This window comes from Montipora foliosa, chromosome 9 (assembly GCF_036669935.1).
Source record: "Montipora foliosa isolate CH-2021 chromosome 9, ASM3666993v2, whole genome shotgun sequence".
Lineage (NCBI taxonomy): Eukaryota > Metazoa > Cnidaria > Anthozoa > Scleractinia > Acroporidae > Montipora > Montipora foliosa.
The window spans coordinates 47,430,690-47,448,189 of NC_090877.1; the positions used below are offsets into that span (position 1 = coordinate 47,430,690).

The 17,500-nt window shown below is 39.8% G+C and overlaps 2 protein-coding genes and 1 non-coding gene across 3 annotated transcripts; all 3 read left to right on the plus strand.

Annotated features, from left to right (window-relative positions):
- The first annotated feature begins 1,006 nt into the window (after positions 1 to 1,006).
- LOC137970578 (uncharacterized) lies at positions 1,007 to 6,717 on the plus strand. Its single transcript, XM_068817102.1, has 3 exons — positions 1,007 to 1,752; positions 4,696 to 4,944; positions 5,644 to 6,717. The coding sequence occupies exons 1-3, from the start codon at positions 1,018 to 1,020 to the stop codon at positions 5,836 to 5,838; spliced, it is 1,179 nt and encodes a 392-aa protein (XP_068673203.1). The 5' UTR covers positions 1,007 to 1,017; the 3' UTR covers positions 5,839 to 6,717.
- A 4,631-nt stretch (positions 6,718 to 11,348) lies between these two features.
- LOC137970217 (uncharacterized) lies at positions 11,349 to 16,813 on the plus strand. The gene is made up of 3 exons (XM_068816740.1): positions 11,349 to 12,124; positions 15,388 to 15,636; positions 16,230 to 16,813. The coding sequence occupies exons 1-3, from the start codon at positions 11,390 to 11,392 to the stop codon at positions 16,404 to 16,406; spliced, it is 1,161 nt and encodes a 386-aa protein (XP_068672841.1). The 5' UTR covers positions 11,349 to 11,389; the 3' UTR covers positions 16,407 to 16,813.
- On the plus strand, positions 14,089 to 14,161 carry Trnaf-aaa (transfer RNA phenylalanine (anticodon AAA)). Its single transcript has one exon. It is a non-coding gene; the product is annotated as a tRNA-Phe (tRNA).
- Positions 16,814 to 17,500: the final 687 nt, after the last annotated feature.

The window sequence follows — 17,500 nt, forward strand, 5'->3', positions numbered from 1 at the left end:
GTGGTAACATGACATCACAATGACATCACAACCTCTAAGCGGCGTCTGTTGAGGGAAGCTCCATTATCAGAACTTTACAGTTACAAAACAAAGCTGTCAGAATTATTGATAAAGTATGCCCATTTGATCACATTACTCTCCATAACGTAAGCCTTGGACTTCGTAAGCTTCCTAACATCAACTATTTTATGATCAAATTGTTGATAAAAAACCGTCCAATTTTACATTATTATTTGTATCCCACCAGACTGAGTATATCCCCTTCAGAACTTAAATCCTACCTCATTTTGTACTAACATTATAGGAAAGTTCTACCCAGCATTAATTGGTTCCTATTACAGGAATGATATTCCTCTACATATTCGTGAGAAACCGACAAAAAAGCTTTTCAAAAGAGCACTTTACACGTATTACCTTGCTCAGTACTAATTGATGCTCACTGACAGACCTTGTAATTTCGATTCAACTGTAATCTATATTAGTTTCTTTGTTTCCCTCTTATATTTATGCTTTCTGTTTATCTTAGAAAAAATGTAAACTTATTTTATTCAAGGCATATAATTAGCTAACTGTATTTTTCCCTTCTCCATTTCTTTTTTTTTAGTAATGAATTGTAACTTAACTGGTCATTTGCAAGATAACAGCTGAAAATGGAGGAAAATAAAATACGAATGCAAAATACAAATACAAACACATGCAAGAACTTGTATTACATTGATGTTTAAGTATGGAATCTGTTCTCATATAAACCAGTGGTTATCTAATGGTAAGATAATTGCTGCAGGAGTGTTTTAGTCTTTTTTTTTTCTTTTGTTTTGCACTAAAAAATTTTAACAACAAAATATATCTCTTCTCTCAGGTGCGTCTCAGCAATGAAAATTAAAATTTACCTTTTAAGAGATCACGAGCTGAGATCAGAAGGAAATGCCACGTTTGCCCTCTCGGTTGATTACTTTTTGGTGTACAATTACGGTTACTAAAAAAAGGTCATATTTTTCAGATAACTGCCAGCAACCCATGGCGTTAACTGCGTTTGACGACGATTTTTTCGCAGCTACGAGAATCAATTCTGAATCGACCTCATTGGGGGTTACAGCATGCGTCGTGGAACCGGCATTGGTTGAATGTCAAACGATGGGATTCGCTTCCTTTGTCCTGTTAACTGTTGATTATTTGTTCGTTTGTAATCTTGTGGGTAGAACAATACTCACCGTGATTTGGCGAAACTGTTTTTCGGGTTGCTCTCAAGATCCTAATCTGAACTCGTGGGAATGGTATTTCGAGCCGATTAATCAAGGAATCGAAGCCAAAGCGAGAAAGGTTGTGTGTCCCATCAACAGTGGAGCAAAAAACTTGCCGGAGGTCGAGCCTGCCTTGCGGCCTATCATAGACAGTAGCTTCAGAAACCGATCGTGCCTTCGGCAGTTCGCGGATACTGGTCTCATAACAGTGCAAGAGAGACTTCGAGTGAACAAATGGATTCACCAATACTTTAAGCCTAACAAGAACATAATCAATGGCGTTGATGATTTTTATCGAAGACATTTAGCTGGTAACACTCTACTAGGAGTACATGTAAGGGGTACCGACCGTTGGGAAGAGTTGCCAGGTGGGAAACTTGCCTCTTTGTCAGATTGGGTGTCTCAAGCCGCATTACTATTCGATTCGCTTCAAAAACCGAAGAAAATTTTTATTGCCAGCGACAACGAAGAAGCAATCGTTGCGTTTCTGGAGCACTTTGGACGAGAGAAGGTAAGCCCCTTGATTAAACAGGGCTTGAAATTAACGAAAAAATCCAGTCGCAATTTTGCGACAAGATACAAAAAATTATTCAATCGCAATTTCGCAACGCAAAATCGTCGCGTTGCATTGTGTTGTCAGCGGTGTAGCAAAACAAAATATGAGCCCACAATACTTGTGTTGAAAGAAACCGCTGAAAATGGCGAATGATATCGAAGGAATAGAGTTGTGCACGCAACATCGCAGCGAAATTTCGCTACAATTACGCTCTTTTCAGGTTGAAAGAAAACTCAACGCGAGGAGCAAAATAATTTTGTCATTTCTTCATTTATTTTAGTAAAAAGAGGAGCAAAGTGGCAACTGCTAACCCTTTTGTTTCGAAAGAGCGAAGATGAAAACAAGTTGCAAATTTGCGACTTCTCCAGATATTTTAGTCGCAAAGGGAAAAAATTCAGTCGCAAACGCGACTGTATTGGTCGCAATTTCAAGCTCTCTTAAACATTAGAACATATTTAGGACAAATTAATTGTTGTTGATTTAATGTTCTTCAGTTGGATTAGAATATGCTGAGGCCCGTTCCAAACGCAGATCCAGTCATGTGCCTAATCTAGCTCAATAAAGTTCGGCTTAAGAGCGACTTCGCAGCAACTGCTGATTCATACGTCGTCCTCGTAGGTCGGACCAAACTAACGATCAGGTAAGGGCTTGGATAAGGGCATAACTTCTAAGCTTGAGAAGCTTATAAATTGTATTAATTTATGCGTTTCGTTCGGCGCGTGACCCGTAAGAATTGTCGAACTTAACGTTGTTTGCCGCTCTTAACCTAAATCAAATTTATTCAAACGCCTCTCTTCTACCGTGCTTAACTCAACAGTTGGGTTCGGTTAATGACTGGAGCGGTGTTTGGAAGGGGCCGCCTAAGTCTCATAAGTCGCCCATACCGATATCAATGAATGGGTCTGTATCAACATTGCATTCAGTCACCCTAGATGCTGTCCCAAAATTGCTTAGCCATCCCTGCATCAGTTGTCGGTTCAACGTGATATTTGTCTCCACTTAGCTCCGAATAAAACTTTCTCTGGGCAGTCTCCAACAAACTATTCTGTAGCCTTGGCAGTAATTCCTTGTTTGAGATCTTCGGACACATGTCTAAGATCATTTTCAGATATCTTGTACTTCCTGAAAATTATTATTATTATTATTATTATTATTATTATTATTATTATTATTAGACATTGACTTTGACATCGAGAGAGGACATGCAAATATTCGTTGAAAACATTGAGGACGATATTTTATTTCTTACTTTTTATCGTTTTTCGTGGTAGATTTCCATACTTGAAGTTAATATCTTGCATCTTCTTATCGTATTCAGTTTTTTTTGCGATATCAATGTTGATTCTGAGGGAATGAAATTTTCATGCAATAAACACAGTAATGTTTTTACGGTTGTACTATAAGTAACATTGGAGGAAAATATTTTCTACCTCTTTATTGAAACAAGTCAATAGTTTTTTTTTTAGCTGATAAAAATACTTGTGTAATTTTATGTGAGTTTCTTAATAAAGTTATTATTAAATTTTAAAAAAAATATATTATTATTATTATAGCCCAGGACCAAAGGTTTCTTACAGTTTTTTCCTTATTCTACAGCTCTAATACTTTTCTCAAAATCCTTGCTGTTCCTAGTAACGTAGTTTTCTGGAGTAATGAAATACCAATTTTGACATCCAACTTTCCCAGCCACTTGTCCAAGTTTTTTGTTACACTTCCCAATGATCCTACAACAATTGGTATCACCAGCACAGTTCTCATGCTCCATATTCTTGCAATTTCTCTTTTAAGGTCTTGATACTTCTCAACTTTCTCATTCTCCTTCTCACCAATTCTTTTATCCGTTGGTACGGCAATATCAATAATAGTGTACTTTCTCTCGTGTTTATTTTCAACTACAATGTCCGATCTTATGGCTTCAATGACATTATCACACTGTATGTTCACCTCCCACAATAGTTAAACCTCATCGTTTTCACTTACACTGTCAGGTGCGTGTTCGTACCACTTATCCTTGTTTTCCAGATGATATTTCTCACACAACTGCTTTTGCAACATTGTCATGTCTCTGCTTATATTCCCTTTGGGCCAGCTTTTTACCCTAACAGATAATCTGGTTTACAATCTCACCTTTCTCGCCACAAAGCCTACGTAATGGGGATTCCATCGTTTTGTCAATACGGTATTTTACATAGTTGGTCCTAAGAGCTTGTTCTTGACCCGTACACTAAGTGCTTCCGTTTGGATCTTCAATAATGGATTATTATTATCATTATTATTGTTATTATCATCATCATTATTATTATTATTGTTATTAGGGGAGCAGGGCTTGCGCAGTGGTGATAGCGGGTTCAATTCTCAGACTCGGCGTCATATGTGGGTTGTCTTAGATGGTTCTCTACTCCGCGCCAAGGAGCTTTTCTCCGGGTACTCCGGTTTTCCCTTCTGTTAAAAGAACATGTTTGATTTGCGTTGATTTTTTTTTTTGATTTTTGTTACAGTGTCCCCAGTTGGTGCCTTAGCGCTAGAAGACCAGACACACAATTCACCACTTTCCTCCATTAGGGTTCGGATTCATCGCTTTGCCTGTTCACTTACATTTAGTTAACTCTGCTGGTTGTCCTCCTTCTCATTGGTCCTCAACTCTCCTTTTAAGTAGTCAAATCACGAAGTGCCGACACAAAGCGCGGGAAAATGTGCACGCGCGAGCCACGATTGGTTTTGGTTTCACTTCTGATTGGTTGAAAAAGTGGCGTGATAACTTTGAACAGGTGATGAGCTCCTGCTTTGAACCAATCACTGAGTGAAGTAATGCAAAGCCAAAGCAATTCGACACTCAATTGAAACTCGCTCTATTGTGCCAAACAAAGACTATCCATTTCTTAAATTGCTTTTATCCAGGTAGCTTTTACGAACGCCAAAAGAGTGCTTCATTACCATGACCCGACTCCAATTCACTCTTACGAGGTGCCACCTCTCAATTGGGATAAACATCAGAGGGCTCTAGGTACGGAGGTTCTCACAGATGTTCTACTCCTGGCAAAATGTGATGCGTTTTTACACACTGAATCAAGTGTAGCAGCTTTAGCGAGTTATTTTAATCCACATATGAAAAGTCATTTCCTGGGGGATGCGATGGGAACTTGTGAGGTGAGAACGTTAGTATTCCTTTGCATAATACCGATTTTTCCCTTTCACGATTGAATAAGGGTCGAGTTTCATAAAGGGAGAGAGGAGGGAAAGAGAGGGGAGGGGAGGGTGGAGTTACTTGTTTTCTCACCATATCCTGATTTGCTCCCTGCTGTCCATGCCCACCCCTTCCTCACCTAAGCAATAAAAACACTTACGTCCTTAATGTCGTGATCAAATACAGACTTAAATTGGAAGTTGATATCAAGCGTGCCTGGATCAATGTAGAAACGCTTCATTAAGAAAAATACATAAGAACCTGAACAACAACGTCCTTGTTTTTTTCAAATTTAAGTTGCTTGGACATGCAATCATACAAAAAAAGAAAAAAAAAAAACAGGGAGCGTATGGTCTGAAAGACGAATACATTCCCGGTACCGGTTCCACAACTACGCTCGGAATGAGCATGTTAGGTTTTTTCAAGCTCCACTTATTGCTGTCTTCACGTGCAAGCGCCCAGCAGAGACTGCAAGCTGTAAAATATGCTTGATAAAACGTCCTTGGCGAAAAAAGGGTTATGGGCCTGTATCCGAGAAATGATTCTTTGAATTCGCTTTTTTAGGGAGGAGTTTGGCAATGAAGGTTTCCCTTTTTAAATCACAAATAAGCAATTTCCACTTTAAAAACTGTATCCAGGAAGTTTTTTTCGTTGCAATGCAGGGTCGAGGTAGTTCGTATGAGGCATACCACGTGATGGCTGAAGAGGACCATAAGGAGGAGGAGGAGAATGATCGGCAGGACTTCAAAGAAAGAAATGAATGTTTGCAGCGGAATGGCCCTCATAGCGCATGCCCAAACGTTTCAAGAGGGAAATTCGTTAATCTTACGATGGCCAAAGAATTCGCTCGCTGGTAAACTTGGGGAGATCGCGCATCAATTAATAAATAATGTATTTTTTCAAAAGAACCACCTTATTGTATTACATTCTGTATCATATCAAAATCCGCCGCTCTTAAGTTTTGCCGCGGCAAAGCAGTGGCGCCTATAAGAAATAAAAATGAAGTGAAAAATTGTTGTTTAGGAGAATAAAATTCAGATGCTGTTATAGAGAAAGTTTTTTCCTACTATAGAGGACGCAAGGATGACTCAAGCTTCTTGGTTGGAAATTATTTAAAGTGTTAGTATGATCAAAAGATCACTACCTTTTTTTCTTCAGATTTTGAAAGTGAGTTTACTTAACACCTGCAATTTTGAGCTTTGATTTTTATCCAAAGGCTGTTTACTTTGACTGTAAATTTTGGATTTCACGGTCCACCATTACTTACGTTGAAAACTTACCGACTGGACCTCAGAGGGTTGGAGCTAGGTAAAAAAGACGGCATTCACTCAATAGTTTAAATTTCAGCGTGCAAACGCAGTTTATTATGTATGCAAGACACGAGTTAAACAATCTGAAAGCCCGCAACTCCCGTGTTGCATATTAATTCAGTCGCGTTCAAACGCATTGCATTCTTCAACTAGTGAGTCTTTGACGTCATTTTCTCCTTGACACAGCTCTATCAAGATTTTAAAGTTAGTATAAAATGGCGGACCAATAAATAGAAAAATTCCGGTTAAAATAGGAGGTTTTCAAGTGACGTCATCGCCACCATGTTGGTTGACGAAAACAAAAGATCTCTCATTGGGTTCTTTTGTTTGTTCACAGGTAACCCAGGCTCACTATGTGCGTCACGTAGGTATTAAAATATGGAGAACATATGAGGCGAAGTTTAGGTCTGAAAATTTGCTAGAAAATGGAAATAAAAATCGATAAAACTTACCATGTGATGAGCTGTTGTTGTCTTTAATACGTACACGAAGTTTCGGGAAAAATGGTCCCCGTTCACCTTCCTTCATAGTATAGTGACAAGGTAGGAGACGGAAGCCAGCTTATGGACTCCGATCGACCCAAAACAAGCACGATTTTTTTCGCGAAAATCGAATCCAGTCGCTAAATAAACACGCCAGGCTCGTGGAACAAGAATTTCTCTAAACCATGAATCCACTGAAGCATCTCCAGGTAGCAACGCGAAGCCGCCAGACTCCGTAAAACTTGTAAGTTAACCTGCTAAAATGGCAGCCAGAAAGCGTTGTACTCGCGAAGTGTCCAATTCAAAATGGCAGTGAACTCTAGACGCCTGGTGACGAATGTAATAAGTTCTGGAGGGAGGGGAGTCCCACATTGCTAAAAACAAAAACTCACTGAGCAATCTGGGACTCCCCTCCCTCCAGGGGGACTTATTATACTCGTCACCAGGCGTTTTGAATTGGACACTTCGCGAGTACAACGCTTTCTGACCGCAGTTTTAGCAAAATAAATACATTTTGTGATCATAGTACACTTTAACTAAACACCTTTTTGATCGATTTGAAAGGGGTCTTTTCAGAGGTTTTTAACTCCGCCCTTTAGTTTAGGTTACTAATAGCCCTCGATGATAATCACATGTAATCAGCTGAAAACTGAAAACTCAAGACGCCGGAGAAATGTCCTGGAGTCCAGAAAAGATCGAACAGAGCATTTCGTGCTTCTCAAGTTGCCTCGCTCATGCCCAAAACAATTCTGGTTAATTCTGCCATTCCATGATAAGAGAAGACTCCCGATTCTCATTTCATAGTTTTTTCATAAGTGTCGGGTCCACCCAGTCCTACCAACAAAATATCGCATCGATTGAATTTTTTTAATTCTCTTATTTACATTCTACCGTTTCTTTGACACGAGGATTACAACGAAATGAATGCGCAACTTTTCCGTATGTGCTGACGGAATGTTTGAACAAGAGGGAAAAACGCAGTACCTCCAGACATGACGCTGGAGCGTCGTACCAAACGAGTCATCCCGGGATTTCGGCCCGTGCGATCGCTCTTGGACGCAGTTGGCTCTTCGCTGCTTTCTGCTACCGACCTCGCCTCCCGGTACGGCATTGAGGGAGAGATATGTCGGCTCCTAAACCATATGAAACAAATCCCACGCCTACTCACACCTCCAGACTGCCCTGGTCAATTTAGCCTAAGAATTCGATGGCTTAAATATACAAGGGAAAAGTCATTTTATCTGTCATATGGTAAGCACTGAAGTCGCAGATTACAAAGTGTGCGCACGCGCCCTGCTAAAGGTAACATGCATACATGCATGCATGCATGCATAAACTTTATTTCATCTCAAATTTCAGAATAACTACAAAAGCTAATATCTTCGAGACATTACATTTACGGCTAAAATACATAGCATACACAGATACTTACTAAATACATAATATTTAAAGATATTTTAATTAAAAAAGAAAAGCCGCGGTACAAAATGCGGCCTGCACCCAGTATTGATCTCTTTGCATACCGAATCAATTACCAAATTAAACCATTCATATCATGGAAACCAGACCCAGAGACACTACTTTGTGATGCATTTACATCCAAATGGACGGAAAAATTTTATGCTTTCCCTCCATTCTCTCTGATTTCAAAGGTTTTGATAGAAGATAGATAGAAAATGATCATGCTGAGGGTATCCTAATAGCCACATGGTGGCCAACCCAACCGTGGTTGCAAAACTTGCTCGAATGATCATTGATTGCCCCGTTTTGCTTCCTAGATCAGTATCGACACTTCTACTCCCACAAAACCCTGCAGCTATACGTCCTCTGCTACCAAAAATAACTTTGACGGCATTTCTTGTATCAGGCAATCACTCGAAAATTATGGACTTTCAGAACAGTCTAAAGACATCATTTTGTCCTCATGGAGAGACTCTACACAAAGGCAATAGGACTTGTACATCAGACAGTGGTTATCATTTTGCAGTGAGAGGCATGCCAGTGTTACCTCTCCACCTCTTGGAATTGTAATTGAGTTTCTTACTGCACTTTTCCGCGAAGGCTTAAGTTACAGTGCATTAAATACAGCAAGATCAGCACTGTCCTCATTCATTATGTTGGGAGACCGCTTGGCTGGACAGCATCCTCTGGTTACTAGATTTATGAAAGGCATCTTTAACAAGCGCCCATGTTTTCCAAAAACATCTGTGACATGGGACACAAATGTAGTGCTGAATTACCTGCAAAACCTGACCACCTCTAACCTTGCATCAGCATTGCTGACTGGTCAACGAACACAAACTGTACATTTGTTTGAGCGTTCAAAATATGACTGTAACTGCTGAATTTTACAAATTTAGAATTGGAGAGGTTGTTAAACAAACCAGACCTGGTGACTTGAGTGAAATTGAGTTACCTGCTTATCCTCATGATAAAAGGTTGTGCATTGTTAGTATTTTAAATGACTACTTATCCAGAACAAAGGATGTAAGAGGGAAAACAACTCAACTTTTTCTCAGCTATACAAGGCCATTTAAGGCAGTATCCAAATCGACTATAGCTAGATGGGTCAAGACTGTTCTCCATGATTCAGGGATTGACACGTCAATCTTCACCCCTCCCAGCACTCGAGCTGCTTCAAGGTCTCAGGCACGTAAGTCTCGTGTACCATTGCACACAATAATGAAAACTGCAGGGTGGACACAGGACTCTACTACAAAAAACCTGTTCACACAACAGGTAAATTTGCATTGGCTTTACTTAATGAAGTGTGACTTGTATCTCCCATGATACAGAATACTGAGTTCCACTGTTAATCAGAAGTCCGATTAGTGTTGACATTAGTTCTGAATATACACAAGTTTGAGTTCAGCTTTATCGAGATGAAGTACTCCATTGGAGCTTTGTCTATAGTATGCTATAGTTGTTATTAAATGATTATGCATTGACAATCATTACAGCTGGCTCATGACTAGCAAACTTTGAACATCTCACGTGATCCCGAATGGTATCGAAATGGTGAGGTAGAATTCCCAAATTAAACAAGACTTACCTGGAAGTTGAAGTTTGATTGGAATTCTACCGATCCAAGGAGATACTGAGGGATTACGTCCCCTCCCTCGTATACCCTCCCTACTACATCTGATACCTAATCATTCGCCATTCTTTGAAACATGGATCTTGGTCACATGCTTAATCTCATGTAATCCCTCAGTATCTCCTTGGATCGGTAGAATTCCAATCAAAATTCAACTTCCAGGTAAGTCTTGTTTAATTTGGGAATTAATGCTTAACAGACCTTCTAACTTCCATTCAACTTTAATCTGTATTAGTTTCTTTTGTTTCCCCTCTTATATTTATGCTTTCTGTTTATCTTAGAAAAAAATGTAAACTCATTTTAATCAAGGAAATATAATATTTTGCCCTTCTCCATTTCGAGATAAACTAAGAATAAAGCCAGGATCCGAGCCAGGATCCGAGCTAGGATCCGAGCCAGGATCCGAGCTAGGATCTGAGCCAGGATTCGAGACAGGATCCGAGCTAGGATCCGAGCCAGGATTCGAGACCTAACCGAGACCTAACCTAACCTAACCGAGAGCTACGCTAACCCTAACTAGACTAGAACCAACGCAAACAGACCTAACCTAACCGATTCGAGACCTAACCTAACCGAGAGATTCGAGAATAAATAGCGGAGAAAGCTCATCTTAGCTCGAATCCTGGCTGGAATCCTGGCTCGGATCCTAGCTCGAATCCTGGCTCAAAGTTTAGGTATCCTCCTCCATTTCCCTTTTTTTGGTAACGAATTGTAACTTATCTGGTCATTTGTAGGTTAACAGCTCGAAATGGGGGAAAATAAAATACAAATACAAACACATGCAAAAACTTGTATTATTACATTTATGTTGCAGTATTGAATCTGTTCTCATATAAACCAGTGGTTATCTAATGACAAGATAATTGCTGCAGGAGTGTTTTAGTTTATATTTTCTTCTGTTTTGTTTTATAGGCAAAGGTTTTTTAAAACAAATTGAGGTAAAAATTATCGGGAAAAATGAGAGACGTTTCGACCGACCTTCGGTCACTATCAAGGTTAAATTGAAGATAAAATTTACATACATATTAATATAAAACTAAGAAGTAAAATTAAGTATGTAAAGTATGAAAATGTACAAGAGGGGGTGATAAATTCATGCAAGAATAACATAATTAAAAAGGTAATAAAAAAAACATTAAAACACTTTCGCACGAATTGAGTCAGACTGTACATTGAGACTTGGTCTCAGTTCATTAATTATGTTATTCTTGCATGTTTTTAACACCCCCTTTTGTACATTTTCATACTTTACATACTTTTAGACCTAGTTTGATATTTATATGTATGCAAATTAAGCTTGATAATGACCGAAGGTCGGTCGAAACGTCGTGCATTTTTCCCGATAATTTTTATCTCAATTTGTTTTGTCTCAGAAATGAAAATTAAATTTGAATTTTAACAGATCACGAGCCGAGATCACAAGAAAATACCACGTTTGCCTTCTCGGTTGAATGCTTTTTGTTGTACAGTCATGGTTATTAGAAAAAGGTCATATCTTTCAGATCACTGCCAACAACCCATGGCGTTAACTGCGTTTGATGACAATTTATTCGCAGCTACGAGAATCAATTCTGAATCGACCTCATTGGCGGTTACAGCATGCGTCGTGGAACCGGCATTGATTGAATGTCAAACGATGGGATTCGCTTCCTTTGTCCTGTTAACAGTTGATTATTTGTTCGTTTGTAATCTTGTGGGTAGAACAATACTCACCGTGATTTGGCGAAACTGTTTTTCGGGGTGTTCTCAAGATCCTAATCTGAACTCGTGGGAATGGTATTTCGAGCCGATTAATCAAGGAATCGAAGCCAAAGCGAGAAAGGTTGTGTGTCCCATCAAAAGTGAAGCAAAAAACTTGTCGGAGGTCGAGCCTGCCTTGCGGCCTATCATAGACAGTAGCTTCAGAAACCGATCGTGCCTTCGGCAGTTCGCGGATACTGGTCTCATAACAGTGCAAGAGAGACTTCGAGTGAACAAATGGATTAAACAATACTTTAAGCCCAACAAGAACATAGTCAATGGCGTTGATGATTTCTATCGAAGACATTTAGCTGGTAACACTCTACTAGGAGTACATGTAAGGGGGACCGACCGTTGGGGAGAGTTGCCAGGTGGGAAACTTGCTTCTTTGTCGGATTGGGTGACTCAAGCCACATTACTATTCGATTTGCTTCAAAAACCGAAGAAAATCTTTATTGCCAGCGACAACGAAGAGGCAATCGTTGCGTTTCTGGAGCACTTTGGACGAGAGAAGGTAAGCCCCTTGATTAAACATTAAAACATGGTTAGGACAAATTAACTGTTGTTGATTTAATGTTCTTCAGTTGGATTAGAATAAGCTGAGGCCCGTTCCAAACGCAGCTCCAGTCATGTGTCGAACCTATTGTAGCTCAATAGAGTTCGACTTAAGGACGTTAGCGCTAATTATTTGTGCGCAACGTTACTGCGCAGGTAACGCGACTGTAAGATGTCACGCATTAGTGAAACTGAGTTTTTAAAACCTTTGCAGAAAACGTGGACGATAAGTATTGCACAGCGTTGGATCAGAGAAGATCGTGATCAGTCAAAATTGATTTTAAAATATTTATGAAAGTCAAGTAGACTACTGCACGACTGATATTCGCGTTATTTTATCAGTCGTGACTTGAATTTCATAAGCATCTAGAATGTTCTGTCTATATGCTCTAGTCTATTACAAGGTGTACTATTTGTGGAAACTGCTGTGTCACATCAAAGAAATTTCTGGAAAATTACAGATTCTTAGGTAATTCTAGAAAAGTCTGGAATTGCATGACAGATAAACTAAAAATAATTCTGATCCTCATAACACCATATATGAACAAAACAGCCATGTTGCCAATACACATACCGGTAGTCTCTGTTTTGACCGTATTGATGCGCAGGCCCATCTTCTTGGCAACGTCATTAAAGGAGGTCAATAGCGACTGCAGGCGCTCTGGCGTGTCACTGAAAATTGCAATGTCATCAGTATACTGGGCTTCTCTGATAAACTCTGTAAGGACTTTGGATTTTTCTTTTATTCTTATAAACTTTGGTGGACAGCCAAGTTTGCCAAGGGTGATGAAGAGGAGCTCGTGGTTGACAGTGTTAAATGCCTTAACAAAGTCTACAAAGGCGATGTACAGGCATCTACGTTGCTCTCTTGTTTTCTCCATCAGTTGGCGAAGCGTGAAAATTCCATCTATTGTACTCCTTCCATGGCGGTACCCTGACTGCGACTGGGGATATATGGAATCCGCTAACAGATGAAGCCTCTGCAGGATAACATCCGCAAAGACTTTTCTGACAGCACTGAGTAGCGATATGCCTCTGTAATTACCGCATTGACTTCTGTCGCCTTTTTTGAACAATATGGCGATGATCGCATCTATCCAGTCCAATGGAATTATCTCTGTGGTCCAGCAAATGTTAAATAGGACAAGTAGGAAAGCTCTCAAGCGATGTCCTCCATGCACAAGTATTTCAGGTAGAATGCCACCAGGACCTGGATTCTTTCCCTAACGGGTGTTACTAAGAGCTTGGTCAAGTTCTTGTTCCTCGATTGGGCGGCTCGTTGATTCGATGACTGGAAGCTGGTCTATGTTATCAACAATACTCAAGTCAACATCAGTTGGTTGGTTTAATAAGTCGTTGAAATGCTCAACCCATCTGTCCTTTATCAGAAGCAGTCAGGAGCTCACCATCTTTGGACTGCATTGGATGAGAGCTTCTGGATCTTGGACCATAAACAACGTTTAGAGTGGCATAGAACTCTCTGTGGTTCGTCTCCAGGGAGTACCGCTCTGCTTCTTCAGCTCTATGTCGGAACCATATGTTCTTGAGCTCTCTGGTGCGCCTTCTCAAACCATGCCTATCCAGGTTCTAGTCTTGGAGCAGTCTTTGAATTTCTTCATCTTGATCATCGAACCAGTCGTTTTGCACTCTTTTCTTTTTGCCAAAGACATGGGTAGCAGCGTTCTGGAGAACAAGTCTAAGCTCGTCAAAGTCAGTGTTACAGGTAGAAAGCTTCTCATCCAGAAACTGTTCCAGCAATACTTTCTTGTCGTCATCCAATTTTTGCAATTACGTAGAGAAGCCTGACTTCACTTGATTTCATATCCGCGGTTCATATATGATTTATTTCATATACCATTTCATCATTGATTCATTCCTCACGGGACCATTAGAACCCACAAATGACCAGCTCCCAACGTCAGTGGCTTCATAGCTCAGTTGGTTAGAGCGTCGCACCAAAATCGCGAGGTCACGGGTTCAAACCCCGTTGAAATCCTGAATTTTTCAGGCTTCTCTACGCAATTGCAAAAATTGCGCTCATAACTGCGAAGATCATAGCTTTACTTGATTATTATTATTATTATTATTATTATTATTATTATTATTATTATTATTATTATTATTCGATTCTCTCCAGTTGTCAAGTGTTCTACTGGGTAATGTTTATTGTGTCTCAGCAACTCCCAGTAGCTTATAGAGACAACACTTTCCGCAACAGGTGAACAGTTCCAAGGATGGCCGATAATTGTACACTTCCAAGGAAGTCAGATACATCTAGCTTCCCAAACCAGGTCATTGCACCTTTTGATATGCTTCCAAGAGCACCAATCACGATAGGTATTATTATTATTATTATTATTATTATTCAATTCTCTCCAGTTGTCGGGTGTTTAACTGGGTAATGGTTATTGTGTCTCAGCAACTCCCAGTAGCTTAGAGACATAACACTTTCCGCAGCAGGTGAGCAGTTCCAAGGATGGCCGATAATTGTTCACTTCCAAGGAAGTCAGGTACATCTAGCTTCCCAAGCCGGGTCTTTGCACCTTTTGATATGCTTCCAAGAGCACCAATCATGATAGGTATTATTGTGTCTTATTATTATTATTATTATTATTATTATTATTATTATTATTATTATTATTATTATTATTATTATTAGGGAAGGCCGGCTCACGCAGTGGTGATAGCGGGTTCAATTCCCAGACTCGGCCTCATACGTGGGTTGTCTTAGGTCTCTACCCCGCGGCGAGGAGCTTTTCTCCGGGCACTCCGGTTTTCCCTTCTGTTAAAGAACATATGTTTGATTTGCGTTAATTTGTTGATTTCTGTTACAGTGTCCCCAGTTGGTGCCTTAGCGCTAGAAGACTAGACACACAATTCACCACTTCCCACCATTAGGGTTCGGATTCTTCGCTTTCATTGTTCACTTACATTTAGTTTCCTCTGCCGGTTGTCCTCCTTCTCATTGGTCCTCAACTCTCCTTCTAAGTAGTCAACTCACGTATTGCCGGAAAAAAGCGCGGGAAAATGTGCATGCGCGATCCACGATTGGTTTTGGTTTCGCTTTCGTTTGGTTGAAAAAGTGGCGCGAGAACTTTGAACCAATCACTGAGTGAAGTAATGCAAAGCCAAAGCAATCCGCTAATTACTTTCGACACTCAATTTAAACTCGCTCTATTGTTCCAAACAAAGATACCCATTCCTTAAATTGCTTTTATCCAGGTAGCTTTTACGAACGCCAAAAGAGTGCTTCATTACCATGACCCGACTCCAATTCACTTTTACGAGGTGCCACCTCTCAATTGGGATAAACATCAGAGGGCTCTAGGTACCGAGGTTCTCACAGATGTTCTACTCCTGGCAAAATGTGATGCGTTTTTACACACTGAATCAAGTGTAGCAGCTTTAGCGAGTTATTTTAATCCACATATGAAAAGTCATTTCCTGGAGGATGCGATGGGAACTTGTGAGGTGAGAACGTTAGTAATCCTTTGCATAATACCGATTTTTCTCTTTCACGAGTGAATAAGGGTCGCGTTTCATGACGGAAGAGGGGAGAAGAAGAGAGGGAAGGGGAGGGTGGAGGATCGAGTTGATTCGCGCATAAACTGGAAGTTGATGTCAAGCGTGCCTGGATCAATGTAGAAACGCTTCATCAAGAAAAAATAAAAAATCTGAATAACAACGTCACTTTTGTTTTAAACTTAAATTGCTTGGATATGCAATCATACAAAAAAAGAAAAAAAACTGAGGGTCGTATGATCTGAAAGACGAATACATTCTCGGTTCCACAACTACGCTCGGAATGAGCGTGTTAGGTTTTGTCAAGCTCCACTGATTGCTGTTTTCACGTCCAAGCGCCCAGCAGAGACTGCAAGCTGTAAAATATGCTTGATAAAACGTCCTTGGCGAAAAAAGGGTTATGGGCCTGTATCCGAGAAATGATTCTTTGAATTCGCTTTTTTAGGGAGGAGTTTGGCAATGAAGGTTTCCCTTTTTAAATCACAAATAAGCAATTTCCACTTCACAAATTTATCCAAGAATTTTTTTTCATTGCAACACAGGGTCGAGATAGTTCGTATGCGGCATCCCACGAGATGACTGTAGAGGAGGAGAAGGAGGAGGAGGAAAATGATCGGCACGAATGTTTGCAGCGGAATGGCCCTCATAGCGCATGCCCAATCGTTTCAAAAGGGAAATTAGTTAATCTTACGATGGCCAAAGAATTCGCTCGCTGGTAAACTTGGGGAGGTTGCGCATCAATTAATAAATAATGTATTTTTTCGAAAGAACCACCTTATTGTATTACATTCTGTATCATATCAAAATCCGCCGCTCTTAATTTTTGCCGCGGCAAAGCAGTGGCGCCTATAAGAAATAAAAATGAAGTGAAAAATTGTTGTTTAGGAGAATAAAATTCAGATGTTGTTATAGAGAAAGTTTTTCCCTACTATAGAGGACGCAAGGATGACTCAAGCTTCTTGGTTGGAAATTATTTAAAGTGTTAGTATGATCAAAAGATCACTACCTTTTTTTCTTCAGATTTTGGAAGTGAGTTTGCTTAACACCTGCAATTTTGAGCTTTGATTTTGATCCAAAGGCTGTTTACTTTGAGTGTAAATTTTGGATTTCACGGTCCGCCATTACTTACGTTGGAAACTTACCGACTGGACCTCAAAGGGTTGGAGCTAGGTGAAAAAGACGTCATTCACTCAATAGTTTAAATTTCAGCGTGTAAACGCAGTTTATTATGTATGCAAAACACGAGTTAAACAATCTGAAAGCCCGCAACTCCCGTGTTGCATATTAATTCAGTCGCGTTCAAACGCATTGCATTCTTTAACTAGTGAGTCTTTGACGTCATTTTCTCCTTGACCCAGCTCTCTCAAGATTTTAAAGTTAGTATAAAATGGCGGACCAATAAATAGGAAAATTCTGGTTAAAATAGTAGGTTTTCAAGTGACGTCATCGCCACTATGTTGGTGGACGAAAACAAAAAATCTCTCATTAGCTTCTTTTGTTCGTCCACCAGAAGTCATACATTTCTCTATTGTTATTGGTGTCCCTAGAGGTTGGTTGAAAACGTCCTATAAACAAGTGTCTTTTTGAAATTAAGGCTTAAAACTTTAGGTCCCTTAGTGTTTAGTTAACATAGTTTTGAAATCAGAAGAAAAAAAGATTTAATTTTTTGATCATAGTACACTTTAACTAAACACCTTTTTGATCAATTTGAAAGGGGTCTTTTCTGAGGTTTTTAACTTCGCCCTTTAGTTTAGGTTACTAATAGCCCTCGATGATAATCACATGTAATCAGCTGAAAATTGAAAACTCAAGA